The sequence below is a fragment of the Watersipora subatra genome, chromosome 2 (assembly GCF_963576615.1).
Source record: "Watersipora subatra chromosome 2, tzWatSuba1.1, whole genome shotgun sequence".
In the NCBI taxonomy this organism is placed as follows: domain Eukaryota; kingdom Metazoa; phylum Bryozoa; class Gymnolaemata; order Cheilostomatida; family Watersiporidae; genus Watersipora; species Watersipora subatra.
Window position 1 is genome coordinate 36,008,479 of NC_088709.1, and position 21,159 is coordinate 36,029,637.

Consider the following 21,159-nt stretch of genomic DNA (forward strand, 5'->3'; position numbering starts at 1 on the left):
TTCACAACGGGGAGAAGACAATTCTAGTTAGAGCCATGAAACAGCATATATAGTATTGAGAGCTTATATGAATGTACCGGTAGTAAATTTGTCATCATACATGTAAAACTCGTAGAAATGACGGCTGTAGTCGACTCATGGCAAAAGTGTACGACATTAAAAGAGCTCAGCGAGTAAAGTGTGCAAGATGAGATAGAGTCAGGATCGACTCTGATAATACTTTTCATATTATGAATGTTCAAAATAATACACATGTTGATGCCTCTTCGGAACTCAGTCTACATACAAGAACGTTGAGGTTTGAATGCTTCTTTATTTCAGATATATTACAAGTTTCTGAAACTACGGATTATGCTTTTAAACTAAGCTTTTCAATTTAGTTGGCTAGTAAACTTGATAGTCATTGAAGCTGTTCAAAACAATAAAACAGCTGTTTTATCGGCTATGACAACTTTTCACTGTCTGGTGAGAGTTTGCGCCTCTCAATGCAAATACGTTTGTGGTAGCTTTGAGCAAAGGAGTTGATGATGGATATGACAAAGTATACAACCATGACGATGACAATCTTTTCAAATATCCAGCTTAGCCACGGCGTCTCCTACAAAAACACCCAAAAACATGACACAGATGCTAAAAATAATCCGTAATTTATTTGGTAAACAATTCGGAACAAACTAAGGCTGTGCTCACACTTGTAAGCAAGTGCGGTTAAGAAAGAAAAAGAAAAGGGAAGGCCAGACGTCGTTCAAGCTTCATGTTGCACTCCGTGAAGCCTACCCCTAGGTCACAGAATTCTAACTGACAGCATCGCTGTCTGTCATATCTGTACTCAGAGTACAGAGCTCTAACAATATAAAATACTAGCCTTTAGGCCTTTAGTTACTCGGCACTTCTTTCCTTTTCAATCAGATAACCAATCAGATAGCCGGCAGCACGAGTTTAAATCTTCAGCATAAATTGCTACACTGCTTTCACAACAACAATCTATGAACACTTTCGTAGAGGGCAACTGCACATAATTGCACTTAACTGCACTTAATGCCTATGAAGGTGCACCCTTGAGTTTCTAATCAGATAGATGGAGGCATATTTATATGGAAAACATAAGCTCTAAGTTGGCCAATCGTGCTCGGTGTTGCTTGGATTTGTCCTTTTTCACATTAAATAAGCTATAGGCAACGGGTAGAGATTTGGTGGTCTGCTCATACAACCCTTCCCTCACAATAGAGCTTTGTAACGCCATAGAACACTGCTATTATTGTAGTACAGGTTATTCCGCTATACAGGAAGTCGGCCGATTAGCGCAGTGTCAATCTGATAAGCGTAAAGAGATTTTTAACAAAACACAAACGTTTGGGTACGTAGTATTAAGTTGAAATTACACAATAATATTATCGAACCCAAATTTGTAATGTTATCTGTTACTAACAGTGCGCTGTCAGAGATACTGCTGTCAGAGATACTTTAAGAGTTTTTCATAATGATAAGTCAGTAGAATAAACAGTCAGCTGAGTGACAGCTAAAACTGACTAGCCAGAAATGAACACAAAGAAAATAGAAATTCTAACCATTTCTTGGTTTGCATTATCCTTATGCAACTTGGCTCTTTGGCTGAGAAGATATTGCCTGAAGGGGTCACCCAGACCATTTCCTATCATTGGAATTTGTCTACAATTGATCACAACTAATTAAGCAAAAGAACCATCATCGCTCTTTAGCTTTTATGTGGAATAACAATTTCATTTCCCAAAAGAAAACTGATAAATACTCATCTACCAATAAGAAGGGTGATAAATACTCATCTACCAATAAGAAGGGTGATAAATACTTATCTACCAATAATATAACTGATAAATACTCATCTGCCAATAAGAAGGGTGATAAATACTCATCTACCAATAAGAAAAGTAATAAATACTCATCTACCAATAAGAGGGGTGATAAATACTCATCTACCAATAAGAAGGGTGATAAATACTCATCTAGCAATAAGAAAAGTGATAAATACTCATCTACCAATAAGAAAACCGATAAATACTCATCTACCAATAAGAAGGGTGATAAATACTCATCTATCAGTAAAAAGAAAGATAAATACTAACCAACCAATATGCAGCATTAAAGAAACTCATCTACCAATGAGAAATAAAGAAAAATCAGACAGCGATTAAGGGAGTCTGGTTTATATTTTACTCATTTAAGCACCAAATGATTTTAATATGAAAAATGGTTACAAATATATTGACAGTAATTTGGTCAGTGTTATAGAGTTGTTTTCTCTAGCATATACTATTACTTTACATCAAGACAATGGAATCGGCAAATGCTTGCAATAGCCGACATGAGATTCTGATGAAAAGCAATCAATTTAGCCAAATTAGGCGATCACACAATTTTTCCGAGAGCTAAACTTCAATTAGCCGATCCGCCAAAGGTAACTATACAGTCACTATATAGTTACAGTACAGTGAGTATAAAGTCAATATACAGCAACTTGACAGTAACTCTATAGTTACTGTACAGTAACTAGTAACTATACAGTCACAATACAGTAACTATACAGTAACTAGTAACTATACAGTCACAATACAGTAACTATACAGTAACTAGTAACTATACAGTCACAATACAGCCACTATACAGTACCTATACAGCTCAATTTATTTCTGATTATGACTACTTCCACAGACCTTACGTATTGCATTATATTTTATTTAGTAAAAAATATAAAACGGAAACATATTATATTACTAATACATTAGCCTTGTAGGGAACATTACCAGTTTCTTATTAATTATATACAGTCAAACATGGATAACTCGAACTTCACGGGACCGAGAGAAAGTGATCGAGTTATCAGAGCGTTCAAGTTATCAGAGCACTGTCACAAGTCCATTTATTTATTAGTAGATACATGTACATATACAAACTATAATATAAATCAAAAGCATAAATGGCTTGTTTTAAATTAAATGCTTCTAATGTAAAGTTTGAAACTTTTTTATCAAAAAGTATAGAGATTTTACTATCACTTGAGATTGGTTTGTTGTTTGAGGTGATGTTAATGCTAAGACGATTTTTAGATTGACATTGGCAAAACTTGATCGTTGTTGAAATGCTCAGAAGAAAAGACATCTTTTTCTTTCGAGTGTTTTAACCAAGATCAATTTTGCTGATTTTCCTTGAAGTTTATGCGAAGGTTACCTCACTTTTTCTTGCTTTCGAAGGGCCATCGCTAGGCGGATGTTTGGTAAAAATCAAATTTCACCAAACCTTTAGAAAAGTTGTTGACAAAAATATTTTGCTGATGGTGGTAATAACGACGCCTATGAATTACGAAAAGTTGAGGTTTACGTCTAAGGCTTGGAAAAAAGTGATTTCCTAAAGCGATAATAACCGTCTCAGTAGCCGTTGGGAAAAAAACTGTTCGAGTTAACAGAGTTGAGGTCGAGTTATCTAAAGCAATTTATCATTACGTGGGAACGGACCAAAGAAACCGTTCGAGTTAACCATGTGTTCGAGCTATCCGTGGGCGAGTTATCCATGTTTGACTGTATATTGTTTTTTATCAATACTCAACCAAGGCAAATGATGGCTTTAGTAAATGTAATAGAGTTTGTTTTACAGCGGTTTTGAATTTTGCAGGTTGGGAAACAAATTGTTCTCTTGAGAAAGCTAAAGACAACTCAATGCATTCTCAAATATCAATCATCTAAGCAAACATTCTCACAAAATTTGAAGGTTTTATGACGCTGATGAGTTCGAGCAAGAGCGTTTATTTATAATTATTACCAATTCCATACCTAAAAATCTATTGATAAACATTCTGTTTCACACTGAAATACTACAAAGTAAACATTTAAAGTTTCACACGGAAACACTAGAAAGTAAACATTTAAAGTTTCACATGGAAACACTACAAGACTCCTCTAAGAAAGCAACACAACAGATGAGTCACTTAATAAAGTACTACTTGCTGATCAATATTGTGTTTGTCAAGCCTGTGATACTAAAAAGTTAGGCATCTCTTAGTCATGGTTTTAAGGCTAAGGAAGTTTGAATTTTTATAGCATGGTCAAACCTCGACTTGTGACCACCGCTGCGCATGAGTCTTCAGCACATAAGGTTAGAGGAGATATTTGTCTAAACATAAAGTAATTCTCAACAAACTTTATTCAAAACATCTCCCAACAGTTTTGCAAGCGAGTTGTTAGAAATTAATGATGAAAGATATTAATAATATATAAATTAAATTAATTTAAATTACAGCTAGTATAAGCTGGAGTATGGTGCTGTGTAATTTTATCATTGTCCCTGCAACCAAACCTACCCATTGAGCCTACACTTCCAACCATGCCTTTCTAAGGTAAAGCAACAATAAAAAACTAATTTCTACTGATTATTTCATGGATGCAGTAAATTAAGTTCTTACAGTTAGTTTTCTATATCGCTTCATATAATGATTTATGATAATGCAATATGTCATTACTTGAAGAACTTATTGATTTATAAGCTTGAGATTGAATAAAATAAAGTAGGGGGAATATTTATAAAAATATTTCCTCCGACGTATGACAGTTTTTACATAGAAAACGAATATAGTGGAGTCTGGAGTCTGACTCACTGATGTTGGTTTTCCGAAAAACAAATAATAATTTGTTCTAACAAGAGCAGATTATATATAAGCTAATAGGCAAATATGAATGACAAACTGCTACAAAATCACGCATCATCACCAAAAACTAAAAAAAGCGCATTGCCAATTTGTTTTAGCTGTTAGTAATGCAGATGATATTTTAACAATTTGTTAGTCAAATTATCTGATTGGTTGGAGTGGCAACCAGTCAGCAAGTGCATTTGCTTTTACTTTCAGTGAACCATAGAAAAACATTGCTTAGACATGAGTGTAGAGGGCTCGACTCCAAAATTTGCCGGTAATGATACTTCATTGGAGCTAATTGCATGTCAATACATTATAGAATCTCTTAAAACACCACAAACCGTTGCTTCTACACGTATATGAAAACTAGTTGTTGATTTTACAAATTGCTATAAACTTGTTGTTTTAGTCAATTGCCTTGAATAGACAAACTTCCAAAAGACTGTCACTATCGTAAAAGCTGTTTTCGGTGTAAATGATGTCACCAGCATTTACGTTGGTGACAGGTGTGAAGGTACATGTATTTAGGAGAACCGGCGGGGAGAACGAAAAAGTTGAAAAGTTTTAGTGACACCCTCTACACATCTGTTGTTATACTTATCATAGTAATGCTTATCATGCGCTGCTACATTCTTACACAAGATCCATAAGTTATAATATAGGTGTATGGAGATAGGTGTATGGAGATAGGTGTACGGAGATAGGTGTATGGAGATAGGTGTATGGAGATAGGTGTATGGAGATAGGTGTATGGAGATAGATCTATGGAGATAGGTGTATGGAGATAGGTGTATGGAGATAGGTGTATGGAGATAGGTGTATGGAGATAGGTGTATGGAGATAGATCTATGGAAATAGGTGTATGGAGATAGGTGTATAGAGATAGGTGTATGGAGATAGGTGTATGGAGATGGGTGTATGGAGATAGGTGTATGGGGATAGGTGTATGGAGATAGGTGTATGGAGATAGGTGTATGGAGATAGGTGTATGGAGATAGATCTATGGAAATAGGTGTATGGAGATAGGTGTATGGAGATAGGTATATGGAGATAGGTGTATGGAGATAGATCTATGGAGATAGGTGTATGGAGATAGGTGTATGGAGATAGGTGTATGGAGATAGGTGTATGGAGATAGGTGTATGGAGATAGATCTATGGAGATAGGTGTATGGAGATAGGTGTATGGAGATAGGTGTATGGAGATAGGTGTATGGAAATAGGTGTATGGAGATAGGTGTATGGAGATAGGTATATGGAGATAGGTGTATGGAGATAGGTGTATGGAGATAGGTGTATGGAGATAGGTGTATGGAGATAGGTGTATGGAGATAGGTGTATGGAGATAGGTGTATGGAGATAGGTGTATGGAGATAGGTGTATGGAGATAGGTATATGGAGATAGGTGTATGGAGATAGGTGTATGGAGATAGGTGTATGGAGATAGGTGTATGGAGATAGGTGTATGGAGATAGGTATATGGAGATGGGTGTATGGAGATAGGTGTATGGAGATAGGTGTATGGAGATAGGTGTATGGAGATAGGTGTATGGAGATAGGTGTATGGAGATAGGTGTATGGAGATAGGTGTATGGAGATAGGTGTATGGAGATAGGTGTATGGAGATAGGTGTATGGAGATAGGTGTATGGAGATAGGTATATGGAGATGGGTGTATGGAGATAGGTGTATGGAGATAGGTGTATGGAGATAGGTGTATGGAGATAGGTGTATGGAGATAGATCTATGGAGATAGGTGTATGGAGATAGGTGTATGGAGATAGGTGTATGGAGATAGGTGTATGGAGATAGATCTATGGAAATAGGTGTATGGAGATAGGTGTATGGAGATAGGTATATGGAGATGGGTGTATGGAGATAGGTGTATGGAGATAGGTGTATGGAGATAGGTGTATGGAGATAGGTGTATGGAGATAGATCTATGGAGATAGGTGTATGGAGATAGGTGTATGGAGATAGGTATATGGAGATGGGTGTATGGAGATAGGTGTATGGAGATAGGTGTATGGAGATAGGTGTATGGAGATAGGTGTATGGAGATAGGTATATGGAGATAGGTGTATGGAGATAGGTGTATGGAGATAGGTGTATGGAGATAGGTGTATGGAGATAGGTGTATGGAGATAGATCTATGGAGATAGGTGTATGGAGATAGGTGTATGGAGATAGGTGTATGGAGATAGGTATATGGAGATAGGTGTATGGAGATAGGTGTATGGAGATAGGTGTATGGAGATAGGTGTATGGAGATAGGTATATGGAGATGGGTGTATGGAGATAGGTGTATGGAGATAGGTGTATGGAGATAGGTGTATGGAGATAGGTGTATGGAGATAGGTGTATGGAGATAGGTGTATGGAGATAGGTGTATGGAGATAGGTGTATGGAGATAGGTGTATGGAGATAGGTGTATGGAGATAGGTGTATGGAGATAGGTATATGGAGATGGGTGTATGGAGATAGGTGTATGGAGATAGGTGTATGGAGATAGGTGTATGGAGATAGGTGTATGGAGATAGATCTATGGAGATAGGTGTATGGAGATAGGTGTATGGAGATAGGTGTATGGAGATAGGTGTATGGAGATAGATCTATGGAAATAGGTGTATGGAGATAGGTGTATGGAGATAGGTATATGGAGATGGGTGTATGGAGATGGGTGTATGGAGATAGGTGTATGGAGATAGGTGTATGGAGATAGGTGTATGGAGATAGGTGTATGGAGATAGGTGTATGGAGATAGGTGTATGGAGATAGGTATATGGAGATGGGTGTATGGAGATAGGTGTATGGAGATAGGTGTATGGAGATAGGTGTATGGAGATAGGTGTATGGAGATAGATCTATGGAGATAGGTGTATGGAGATAGGTGTATGGAGATAGGTGTATGGAGATAGGTGTATGGAGATAGGTGTATGGAGATAGGTGTATGGAGATGGGTGTATGGAGATAGGTGTATGGAGATAGGTGTATGGAGATAGGTGTATGGAGATAGGTGTATGGAGATAGGTGTATGGAAATAGGTGTATGGAGATAGGTGTATAGAGATAGGTGTATGGAGATGGGTGTATGGAGATAGGTATATGGAGATAGGTATATGGAGATAGATCTATGGAGATAGGTGTATGGAGATAGATCTATGGAGATAGGTGTATGGAGATAGGTGTATGGAGATAGATCTATGGAGATAGGTGTATGGAGATAGATCTATGGAGATAGGTGTATGGAGATAGGTGTATGGAGATAGATCTATGGAAATAGGTGTATGGAGATAGGTGTATGGAGATAGGTGTATGGAGATAGGTGTATGGAGATAGATCTATGGAGATAGGTGTATGGAGATAGGTGTATGGAGATGGGTGTATGGAGATAGGTGTATGGAGATAGGTGTATGGAGATAGGTGTATGGAGATAGGTGTATGGAGATAGGTGTATGGAGATAGATCTATGGAGATAGGTGTATGGAGATAGATCTATGGAGATGGGTGTATGGAGATAGGTGTATGGAGATAGGTGTATGGAGATAGGTGTATGGAGATAGGTATATGGAGATGGGTGTATGGAGATAGGTGTATGGAGATAGATCTATGGAGATAGGTGTATGGAGATAGATCAATGGAGATAGGTGTATGGAGATAGGTGTATGGAGATAGGTGTATGGAGATAGGTGTATGGAGATAGATCTATGGAAATAGGTGTATGGAGATAGGTGTATGGAGATAGGTATATGGAGATGGGTGTATGGAGATAGGTGTATGGAGATAGGTGTATGGAGATAGGTGTATGGAGATAGGTGTATGGAGATAGGTGTATGGAGATAGGTGTATGGAGATAGGTATATGGAGATGGGTGTATGGAGATAGGTGTATGGAGATAGGTGTATGGAGATAGGTGTATGGAGATAGATCTATGGAGATAGGTGTATGGAGATAGGTGTATGGAGATAGGTGTATGGAGATAGGTGTATGGAGATAGGTGTATGGAGATGGGTGTATGGAGATGGGTGTATGGAGATAGGTGTATGGAGATAGGTGTATGGAGATAGGTGTATGGAGATAGGTGTATGGAAATAGGTGTATGGAGATAGGTGTATAGAGATAGGTGTATGGAGATGGGTGTATGGAGATAGGTATATGGAGATAGGTATATGGAGATAGATCTATGGAGATAGGTGTATGGAGATAGATCTATGGAGATAGGTGTATGGAGATAGGTGTATGGAGATAGATCTATGGAAATAGGTGTATGGAGATAGATGTATGGAGATAGGTGTATGGAGATAGGTGTATGGAGATAGATCTATGGAGATAGGTGTATGGAGATAGGTGTATGGAGATAGGTCTATGTAGATAGGTCTATGGAGATAGGTGTATGGAGATATGTGTATGGAGATAGGTGTATGGAGATAGGTGTATGGAGATAGGTGTATGGAGATAGGTGTATGGAGATGGGTGTATGGAGATAGGTGTATGGAGATAGGTGTATGGAGATAGGTGTATGGAGATAGGTGTATGGAGATAGGTGTATGGAGATAGATCTATGGAGATAGGTGTATGGAGATAGATCTATGGAGATGGGTGTATGGAGATAGGTGTATGGAGATAGGTGTATGGAGATAGGTGTATGGAGATAGGTATATGGAGATGGGTGTATGGAGATAGGTGTATGGAGATAGATCTATGGAGATAGGTGTATGGAGATAGATCTATGGAGATAGGTGTATGGAGATAGGTGTATGGAGATAGATCTATGGAAATAGGTGTATGGAGATAGGTGTATGGAGATAGGTGTATGGAGATAGGTGTATGGAGATAGATCTATGGAGATAGGTGTATGGAGATAGGTGTATGGAGATAGGTGTATGGAGATGGGTGTATGGAGATAGGTGTATGGAGATAGGTGTATGGAGATAGGTGTATGGAGATAGGTGTATGGAGATAGGTATATGGAGATAGGTGTATGGAGATAGATCTATGGAGATGGGTGTATGGAGATAGGTGTATGGAGATAGGTGTATGGAGATAGGTGTATGGAGATAGGTGTATGGAGATAGGTATATGGAGATGGGTGTATGGAGATAGGTGTATGGAGATAGGTGTATGGAGATAGGTGTATGGAGATAGATCTATGGAGATAGGTGTATGGAGATAGGTGTATGGAGATAGGTGTATGGAGATAGGTGTATGGAGATAGGTGTATGGAGATAGGTATATGGAGATGGGTGTATGGAGATAGGTGTATGGAGATAGGTGTATGGAGATAGGTGTATGGAGATAGGTGTATGGAGATAGGTGTATGGAGATAGGTGTATGGAGATAGGTGTATGGAGATAGGTGTATGGAGATAGGTATATGGAGATGGGTGTATGGAGATAGGTGTATGGAGATAGGTGTATGGAGATAGGTGTATGGAGATAGGTGTATGGAGATAGATCTATGGAAATAGGTGTATGGAGATAGGTGTATGGAGATAGGTGTATGGGGATAGGTGTATGGGGATAGGTGTATGGAAATAGGTGTATGGAGATAGGTGTATGGAGATAGGTGTATGGAGATAGGTATATGGAGATAGGTGTATGGAGATAGGTGTATGGAGATAGGTGTATGGAGATAGATCTATGGAAATAGGTGTATGGAGATAGGTGTATGGAGATGGGTGTATGGAAATAGGTGTATGGAGATAGGTGTATGGAGATAGGTGTATGGAGATAGGTGTATGGAGATAGATCTATGGAAATAGGTGTATGGAGATAGGTGTATGGAGATGGGTGTATGGAGATAGGTGTATGGAGATAGATCTATGGAGATAGGTGTATGGAGATAGGTGTATGGAGATAGGTGTATGGAGATAGGTGTATGGAGATAGGTGTATGGAGATAGGTGTATGGAGATAGGTGTATGGAGATAGGTGTATGGAGATAGGTGTATGGAGATAGATCTATGGAAATAGGTGTATGGAGATAGGTGTATGGAGATAGGTGTATGGGGATAGGTGTATGGGGATAGGTGTATGGGGATAGGTGTATGGAAATAGGTGTATGGAGATAGGTGTATGGAGATAGGTGTATGGAGATAGGTATATGGAGATAGGTGTATGGAGATAGGTGTATGGAGATAGGTGTATGGAGATAGATCTATGGAAATAGGTGTATGGAGATAGGTGTATGGAGATGGGTGTATGGAAATAGGTGTATGGAGATAGGTGTATGGAGATAGATCTATGGAAATAGGTGTATGGAGATAGGTGTATGGAGATGGGTGTATGGAGATAGGTGTATGGAGATAGATCTATGGAGATAGGTGTATGGAGATAGGTGTATGGAGATAGATCTATGGAAATAGGTGTATGGAGATAGGTGTATGGAGATAGGTGTATGGAGATAGGTGTATGGAGATAGATCTATGGAGATAGGTGTATGGAGATAGGTGTATGGAGATAGGTGTATGGAGATAGGTGTATGGAGATAGGTGTATGGAGATAGATCTATGGAGATAGGTGTATGGAGATAGGTGTATGGAAATAGGTGTATGGAGATAGATCTATGGAGATAGGTGTATGGAGATAGGTGTATGGAGATAGGTGTATGGAGATAGGTGTATGGAGATAGATCTATGGAGATAGGTGTATGGAGATAGGTGTATGGAGATAGGTGTATGGAGATAGGTGTATGGAAATAGGTGTATGGAGATAGGTGTATGGAGATAGGTGTATGGAGATAGATCTATGGAGATAGGTGTATGGAGATAGATCTATGGAGATAGGTGTATGGAGATAGGTGTATGGAGATAGGTGTATGGAGATAAGTCTATGTAGATAGGTCTATGGAGATAGATCTATGGAGATAGGTGTATGGAGATAGATCTATGGAGATAGGTGTATGGAGATAGGTGTATGGAGATAAGTCTATGTAGATAGGTCTATGGAGATAGATCTATGGAGATAGGTGTATGGAGATAGATCTATGGAGATAGGTGTATGGAGATAGGTATATGGAAATAGGTGTATGGAGATAGGTGTATGGAGATAGGTGTATGGAGATAGATCTATGGAGATAGGTGTATGGAGATAGATCTATGGAGATAGGTGTATGGAGATAGATCTATGGAGATAGGTGTATGGAGATAGATCTATGGAGATAGGTGTATGGAGATAGATCTATGGAGATAGGTGTATGGAGATAGATCTATGGAGATAGGTGTATGGAGATAGGTGTATGGAGATAGGTGTATGGAAATAGGTGTATGGAGATAGGTGTATGGAGATAGGTGTATGGAGATAGGTATATGGAGATAGGTGTATGGAGATAGGTGTATGGAGATAGGTATATGGAGATAGGTGTATGGAAATAGGTGTATGGAGATAGGTGTATGGAGATAGGTGTATGGAGATAGGTGTATGGAGATAGGTGTATAGAGATAGGTGTATGGAGATGGGTGTATGGAGATAGGTGTATAGAGATAGGTGTATGGAGATGGGTGTATGGAGATAGGTGTACGGAGATAGGTGTACGGAGATAGGTGTACGGAGATAGGTGTACGGAGATAGGTGTACGGAGATAGATCTATGGAGATAGGTGTATGGAGATAGGTGTATGGAGATAGGTGTATGGAGATAGGTGTATGGAGATAGGTGTATGGAGATAGGTGTATGGAGATAAGTCTATGTAGATAGGTCTATGGAGATAGGTCTATGGAGATAGGTCTATGGATGTACATTAGGTCTATGAATAGTCTGCCAACAACAACAAGAGCGATGAATGAATTAAAGAATAAAATAAAGGCAACTCACTTGACGAGGTCAATCATCTGCTCTATATGGTGTTGACTGAAGGCAAATATTACAAACAGTTTCTACAAAAGCAGAGATTAACACATGAATACAGCAGTCTAAACAGGAGTTCGGTTTGCTTTTTTGCTTTAAAGAAATGATCGTTATTCATTTTTGCAGTGTAAACAACCTCTATTATTTTTGCAAAAACTGCTACAAACTGGAAAACAAACTAAAAACTGAGAAAGAAACTAAAAATCCTTTTCTAATATGCTTTATTTGATCAACTGCAGCTGTTATTCCACCTGAACAATAATAATTCAACGGTGAAGAGTATAGCCAAAGATCACCTGTATATGCATCTTTATAACAGCCTTTCCGATGAGTGTAGCTCCAAAGAATGTCCAGAATGGTACCAGAAAATGGCCACAGGTAATTCCAGCTAGGTCAAACAGCGGGTTTGGTATCTGCAGAGGATGAACAATTAGACGATCAACTCATGCTATAATTTACCTCAGAAAGACAGGTGTAAAAGAAAATGGCCTATCACTCTTCTACCAGAATCGTATATTGTCCATTCTGTCCTACGCCGTGACAAGCTGGTATCCCGTTGAATTGAAAACTGATAAAGAAATATTAGAAAGCTTCCAAAAATTATGATTCAGGGTTATCCTACCTGATATGGACAGTTACTACAAACGTCTAAATGGTTTTACTGCTGAGGAGCTAAATGTCTTTGTAGATATTTGCTGCTTGAAACACTCAAATCTTATCTCAAGTTTGCCTGACCATCCATCACATTACTACTTACCTGTCTACTTACCCGCAAAACTGCTACACATTATATCAGACACCAACGCCTTGGGATTTACATTATAGCTATTAGTATGCACACGCTAATTATTTTAGCAATGCGACCATGCATTACAATGCCCCAGTTAAAAAAGATTTTGGGACCTAAGTATATGCAACACGATGTTTCTTTGTCTTTTTTCCGTTAGGGCTGATTTGTTCCGCCCCACCATATCCACAACATTTAAGCTTGAACTTAAAGTTTGGCAATTTGTGTACTGATTATATACATTATTAAAAGATATACCATGGTGAGTTCAGCGTTATCAGTTACGGTAAAAACCGATAAAACGAATAAATGAAAAAATTTTAGTTCAAAGTTTGAAGTTTATTAAAATACATACTGAAACTTCCTTAAAGCACATAAATTACATAATTTTTTTATTGTATATTTCAATACATCAGAGCCTTGGCTTTCGAATGAGCTATTGTTTGCCATGGGGAGACAAACATTGGTTGGTGTTTATAGGATTTCCCCAGAGCTCTACTGCGAAAAAGTTTACTGGCATAGTCTCGAAAATTGTGATGTCACAATTCTCATATTTGTTGTTGTGTGCTCTTACCGCTTATTTATCAACTACGATAATGACGCTAGTGGCAGGCAAAGGTAGGACAACTCCAGAGAACGAATGAAGATGACAAAGGAATCAGTGTCATTAGTTCTCCATGTACATATTATTTCTATGATAAGTACCTCCAAGAACTATACTATATTTTCCCGATGACTGAGACTAATTAATTTCAAGTGTTGCGTGATCTCGATTGACATTTAATCCAAGGGCAACGCAACAGGTCATAATTTAATCGATGTGATTTCATTACCTTTATCAACGACAGTAAATTTATTGAAGCATAATTAATTAACCCAGAACATGTGTTTGTATTGGTCGGGCGTTAGCACGATCGCTTAGCACGATCATGGGCATTGTTGTTACCTAGAATCTTAGTTTATTATTAGCGCTCTTCGGGTTTAACAGCACCGATTGTCACAGAAAAACGCAGCCTCAATGGCAGCGAAAGGGATTGATGACCTAAGGCTAAATGAGAATTAGGACGTCACATTTTGAGTACCTGAACCAAATATTTTTTTTGCAGGACGTACTTTTGACGCCCCGTTTTTCATAGTTCTATTATTCTTTGTGTATTGAATATAAGCTCATTCGAAAGCCAAGACTCTGATGTATTGAAATATACAATAAAAAATTATGTAATTTATGTGCTTTAGTGTATGTGTTTAGTAAGCTAAATTCATTCGAGTTAAATTCAGCATTTATGTTACACATCTGTCTTGAAGGTAAGAACTTGCCCCATAGTACATTGTAATGTTATACTATCTTGCAGATCACAACCACAAAATGCACCAAAGTCATTGTAAGTATCTATGGTTACTAAGGTTAACATATATTGTTTTGTTACTATTTTTAATGATGATGATTTTGATGACGTTTACCAGGGGGTGATTGCATTAGATAATTACTATAGGTTTCTATACCACTCTATGTATATCTATAATAGCCTATGATATTTTCGCATGCCAGTGTTGGCATGCGATTTGGCATGCCAACACTGAAACGAACTAAAATCATATAATTGTATACCAAATAATTTTTCATTGTAATCATAGCAAAACAGAATATACTTAGCCATTACTTGCTAATGATTTCAAATTTACATTTAAAAACCGTTACATTTTTATTTTTCATCCTAACTTATTTCAACGAAACACTTCTTTCAAGTTGTGAAGTTTGAGAGTTACAGTTGTTTGACAAAGTTTGAAAACCTTTAATATTGTTTTTATTTTCTCTCTTAATTTATTTCAACTACACAAAACACTTCTCTCATGATATGTAGTTTGAAAGCTCGAATGGTAAATGTTGTTATATGTTAAGTACAAATAAACTTTCCGTCCAAAGACTTTTTTATTACCCGGGCAACGCCGGGTGGCACAGCTAGTATATACAGTGAAACATGGATAACTCGCCCTCGGATATAGCGAACACATGGTTAACTCGAATGGATTTGCTTGGTCCGTTCCCACGCAATGATAAATGGCCCTACATAACTCGAACTCAACACTGTTATAATGAACTGCTTTTTGCCCAACGGCTACCGAAACGGTTGCTATCGCTTTAGAAAATCACTTTATTCCAAGCCATAGAGGTAAACCTCAACTTTTCGTAATTCATAAGCGTCGTTATTACCTCCATCGGCAAAATATTTTTGTCAACGACTTTTCTAAAGGTTTGGTAAAATTTGATTTATCCTGCTATACGATGAATAGCATGGGCTAGCCGGGTCACGCACGCAAGGATTTTCGCCACGCACATACAAAACAAAAACAGCATGTTGTTTTTGTTTTGTATTTGCGTGGCGAAAATCTTTGAGTGCGTGACCCGGCTAGCCCATGATGAATAGTTTTCCGACGTTGATTCCGTGTTGAATCAACGTCGGAATGTTGAATGTTTAAAACGTCTTAAAAATTGTTGTAAGTAATTAAACGTATACGTTGTGTTAGCAAAAAAACTATTCATCGTTTGACCTAAACACAGAATACGTGTGTACATTCAATAAGTATCCATTCAAAAAGCGGGAGTGATATACAATGTACCGTAAAACCTCGTAAAACTTTTAATTGAACTGCCTCGGAGTGTTGCTCTTAACGAATCCCAGGTAAAGTAAGGTAATCTTTGCATAAACTTCAAGAAAAATCGGCAAAATTGATCGCGGGTAAAATGCTCAAAAGAAAAAGATGTCTTTTCTTTTGAGCATTTCAGCAACGACCAAGTTTTGCCAATGTCAATCTAAAAAACGTCCTGGCAATAACATCACCTCAAACAACAAACCAATCTCAAGTGATAGAAAAATCTCTATACTTTTTGATAAAAACGTTTTAAGCTTTACATTAGAAGCATTAAATTTGAAACAAGTCATTTGTGCTTTTGATTTATATTATAGTTTGTATATGTACATGTATCTACTAATAAATAAGTAAATACATGGACTTGTGACAGTGCTCTGATAACTTGAACGCTCTGATAATTCGAACACTTTTGCTCGGTCTCTTCAAGTTTGAGTTATCCGAGTTTCACTGTATATATATATACATACGACAAGAGATGCTTCGCATGGCTCATGCCTCCCGTTGGATAAAACATGCACGGCTGAACCTTGATATTCAAAGTTAATCAGATACTATATTTGTTTCCTATGTAAAAACTGTCATACATCGGAGGAAATATTTTTATAAATATTCCCTCTACTTTATTTTATTCAATCTCAAACTTATAAAACAATAAGTTTTTCAAGTACATCTCCATACACCTATCTCCATACACCTATCTCCATACACGTATCTCCATACACCTATCTCCATACACCTATCTCCATACACCTATCTCTATACACCTATCTCTATACACCTATCTCCATACACCTATCTCCATACACCTATCTCCACACACCTATCTCCATACACCTATCTCCATACACCTATCTCCATACACCTATATCCATACACCTATCTCCATACACGTATCTCCATACACCTATCTCCATACACCTATCTCCATACACCTATCTCCATAGATCTATCTCCATACACCTATCTCCATACACCCATCTCCATACACCCATCTCCATACACCTATCTCCATACACCTATCTCTATACACCTATCTCCATACACCTATCTCCATACACCTATCTCCATACACCTATCTCCATACACCTATCTCCATACACCTATCTCCATACACCTATCTCCATACACCTATCTCCATACACCTATCTCCATACACCTATCTCCATACACCTATCTCCATACACCTATCTCCATAGATCTATCTCCATAGACCTATCTCCATAGACCTATCTCCATACACTTATCTCCATACACCTATCTCCATACACCTATCTCCATACACCCATCTCCATACACCTATCTCCATACACCTATCTCCATACACCTATCTCCATAGATCTATCTCCATAGACCTATCTCCATAGACCTATCTCCATACACCTATCTCCATACACCTATCTCCATACACCTATTTCCATACACCTATCTCCATGCACCTATCTCCATAGATCTATCTCCATAGACCTATCTCCATAGACCTATCTCCATACACCTATCTCCATACACCTATCTCCATACACCTATCTCCATATACCTATCTCCATACACCTATCTCCATACACCTATCTCCATACACCTATCTCCATACACCTATCTCCATACACCTATCTCCATACACCTATCTCCATACACCTATCTCCATACACCTATCTCCATATACCTATCTCCATACACCTATTTCCATACACCTATCTCCATACACCTATCTCCATACACCTATCTCCATACACCTATCTCCATACACCTATCTCCATACACCTATCTCCATACACCTATCTCCATACATCTATCTCCATACACCTATCTCCATACACCTATCTCCATACACCTATCTCCATACACCTATCTCCATACACCTATCTCCATAGATCTATCTCCATACACCCATCTCCATACACCTATCCCCATACACCTATCTCCATAGATCTATCTCCATATACCTATCTCCATACACCTATTTCCATAGATCTATCTCCATAGACCTATCTCCATACACCTATCTCCATACACCTATCTCCATATACCTATTTCCATACACCTATCTCCATACACCTATCTCCATACACCTATCTCCATACACCTATCTCCATACACCTATCTCCATACACCTATCTCCATACACCTATCTCCATACACCTATCTCCATACACCTATCTCCATACACCTATCTCCATACACCTATCTCCATACACCTATTTCCATACACCTATCTCCATACACCTATCTCCATACACCTATCTCCATACACCTATCTCCATACATCTATCTCCATACACCTATCTCCATAGACCTATCTCCATACACCTATCTCCATACACCTATCTCCATAGATCTATCTCCATAGACCTATCTCCATAGACCTATCTCCATACACCTATCTCCATACACCTATCTCCATAGATCTATCTCCATACACCTATCTCCATACACCTATCTCCATACACCTATCTCCATATACCTATTTCCATACACCTATCTCCATACACCTATCTCCATACACCTATCTCCATACACCTATCTCCATACACCTATTTCCATACACCTATCTCCATACACCTATCTCCATAGATCTATCTCCATATACCTATCTCCATACACCTATTTCCATAGATCTATCTCCATAGACCTATCTCCATAGACCTATCTCCATACACCTATCTCCATACACCTATCTCCATATACCTATTTCCATACACCTATCTCCATACACCTATCTCCATACACCTATCTCCATACACCTATCTCCATACACCTATTTCCATACACCTATCTCCATACACCTATCTCCATACACCTATCTCTATACACCTATCTCCATACACCTATCTCCATACACCTATCTCCATACACCTATTTCCATACACCTATCTCCATACACCTATCTCCATACACCTATCTCCATACACCTATCTCCATACACCTATCTCCATACACCTATCTCCATACACCTATCTCCATACACCTATCTCCATACACCTATCTCCATACACCTATTTCCATACACCTATCTCCATACACCTATCTCCATACACCTATCTCCATACACCTATCTCCATACACCTATCTCCATACACCTATCTCTATACACCTATCTCCATACACCTATCTCTATACACCTATCTCCATACACCTATCTCCATACACCTATCTCCATATACCTATCTCCATACACCTATCTCCATACACCTATCTCCATACACCTATCTCCATACACCTATCTCCATACACCTATCTCCATACACCTATCTCCATACACCTATCTCCATACACCTATCTCCATATACCTATCTCCATACACCTATCTCCATACACCTATCTCCATACACCTATCTCCATACACCTATCTCCATACACCTATCTCCATACACCTATCTCCATACACCTATCTCCATAGATCTATCTCCATACACCTATCTCCATACACCTATATTATAACTTATGGATCTTGTGTAAGAATGTAGCAGCGCATGATAAGCATTACTATGATAAGTATAACAACAGATGTGTAGAGGGTGTCACTAAAACTTTTCAGCTTTTTCGTGCTCCCCGCCGGTTCTCCTAAATACCTTCACACCTGTCACCAACGTAAATGCTGGTGACATCATTTACACCGAAAACATCTTTTGCGCTAGTGACAGTCTTTTGGAAGTTTGTCTATTCAAGGCAATTGACTAAAACAACAAGTTTTTAGCAATTTGTAAAACCAACAACTAGTTTTCATATACGTGTAGAAGCAACGGTTTGTGGTGTTTTAAGAGATTCTATAATGTATTGACATGCAATTAGCTCCAATGAAGTATCATTACCGGCAAATTTTGGAGTCGAGCCCTCTACACTCATGTCTAAGCAATGTTTTTCTATGGTTCACTGAAAGTAAAAGCAAATGCACTTGCTGACTGGTTGCCACTCCAACCAATCAGATAATTTGACTAACAAATTGTTAACATATCATCTGCATTACTAACAGCTAAAACAAATTGGCAATGCGCTTTTTTAGTTTTTGGTGATGACGCATGATTTTGTAGCAGTTTGTCATTCATATTTGCCTATTAGCTTATATATAATCTGCTCTTGTTCAAACAAATTATTATTTGTTTTTCGGAAAACCAACATCAGTGAGTCAGACTCCAGACTCTACTATATTTGTTTTCTATGTAAAAACTGTCATACGTCGGAGGAAATATTTTTATAAATATTCCCCCTACTTTATTTTATTCAATCTCAAGCTTATAAAACAATAAGTTCTTCAAGTAATGACATATTGCATTATCATAAATCATTATATGAAGCGATATAGAAAACTAACTGTAAGAACTTAACTTACTGCATCCATGAAATAATCAGTAGAAAAGAGTTTTTTATTGTTGCTTTACCTTAGAAAGGCATGGTTGGAAGTGTAGGCTCAATGGGTAGGTTTGGTTGCAGGGACAATGATAAAATTACACAGCACCATACTCCAACTTATACTAGCTGTAATTTAAATTAATTTAATTTATATATTATTAATATCTTTCATCATTAATTTCTAACAACTCGCTTGCAAAACTGTTGGGAGATGTTTTGAATAAAGTTTGTTGAGAATTACTTTATGTTTAGACAAATATCTCCTCTAACCTTATGTGCTGAAGACTCATGCGCAGCGGTGGTCACAAGTCGAGGTTTGACTGTGCTATAAAAATTCAAACTTCCTTAGCCTTGAAACCATGACTAAGAGATGCCTAACTCTTTAGTATCACAGGCTTGACAAACACAATATTTGGTCACATTTAAATGATTTGGTTTAACAATCAATTTAACTCGAGTATGTTCAAACCATATCCTGATGAACTTATAGCCTGATGCATTCACATTCAGCTAACATTAAAAGTCTGTACACACCGGAGAGGTCCTATTTTACTATTTTACACAACTGCATTAGTTAGAGACAATAATTCAAACAGACACTGTTTACTGCTTTTAGATTACTTGTTCCATTGCTCAACTGTTTACTGCAGTATTGACAATGCTCTACAACATTGTCAATACTGCAGAGTTGAGAATATTTGTAGTTATAATTTAAAAAAGCTAAAACATAGTTTCATTTTTACTCTTCTATAATCCCAGCCCTAGCAAATATGACTGTCAAAAAGCATACGCAGCTAGATATGTGTGAGCAGCTTTAGCCACACCATCTAGCAATGAAATTGACCAATCAGCACTTGACATTTTATGGAAAGAAGG

General features: G+C 37.9%; 1 protein-coding gene across 2 annotated transcripts in view; it reads right to left on the bottom strand.

Annotated features, from left to right (window-relative positions):
• Positions 1-293: 293 nt before the first annotated feature.
• The window catches only part of LOC137388958 (vacuole membrane protein 1-like), a 71,978-nt gene continuing 51,112 nt past the window's right edge, over positions 294-21,159 (bottom strand). For both annotated transcript variants that reach the window (XM_068075470.1, XM_068075469.1), the window contains exons 10-13: positions 12,797-12,913; positions 12,468-12,529; positions 1,569-1,668; positions 294-598 (exon numbers count right to left, since the gene is read on the bottom strand). In XM_068075470.1, the coding sequence (XP_067931571.1) occupies positions 443-598; positions 1,569-1,668; positions 12,468-12,529; positions 12,797-12,913 (435 nt within the window). In that variant the 3' untranslated portion in view covers positions 294-442. The remainder of the gene's footprint in view (positions 599-1,568; positions 1,669-12,467; positions 12,530-12,796; positions 12,914-21,159) is intronic.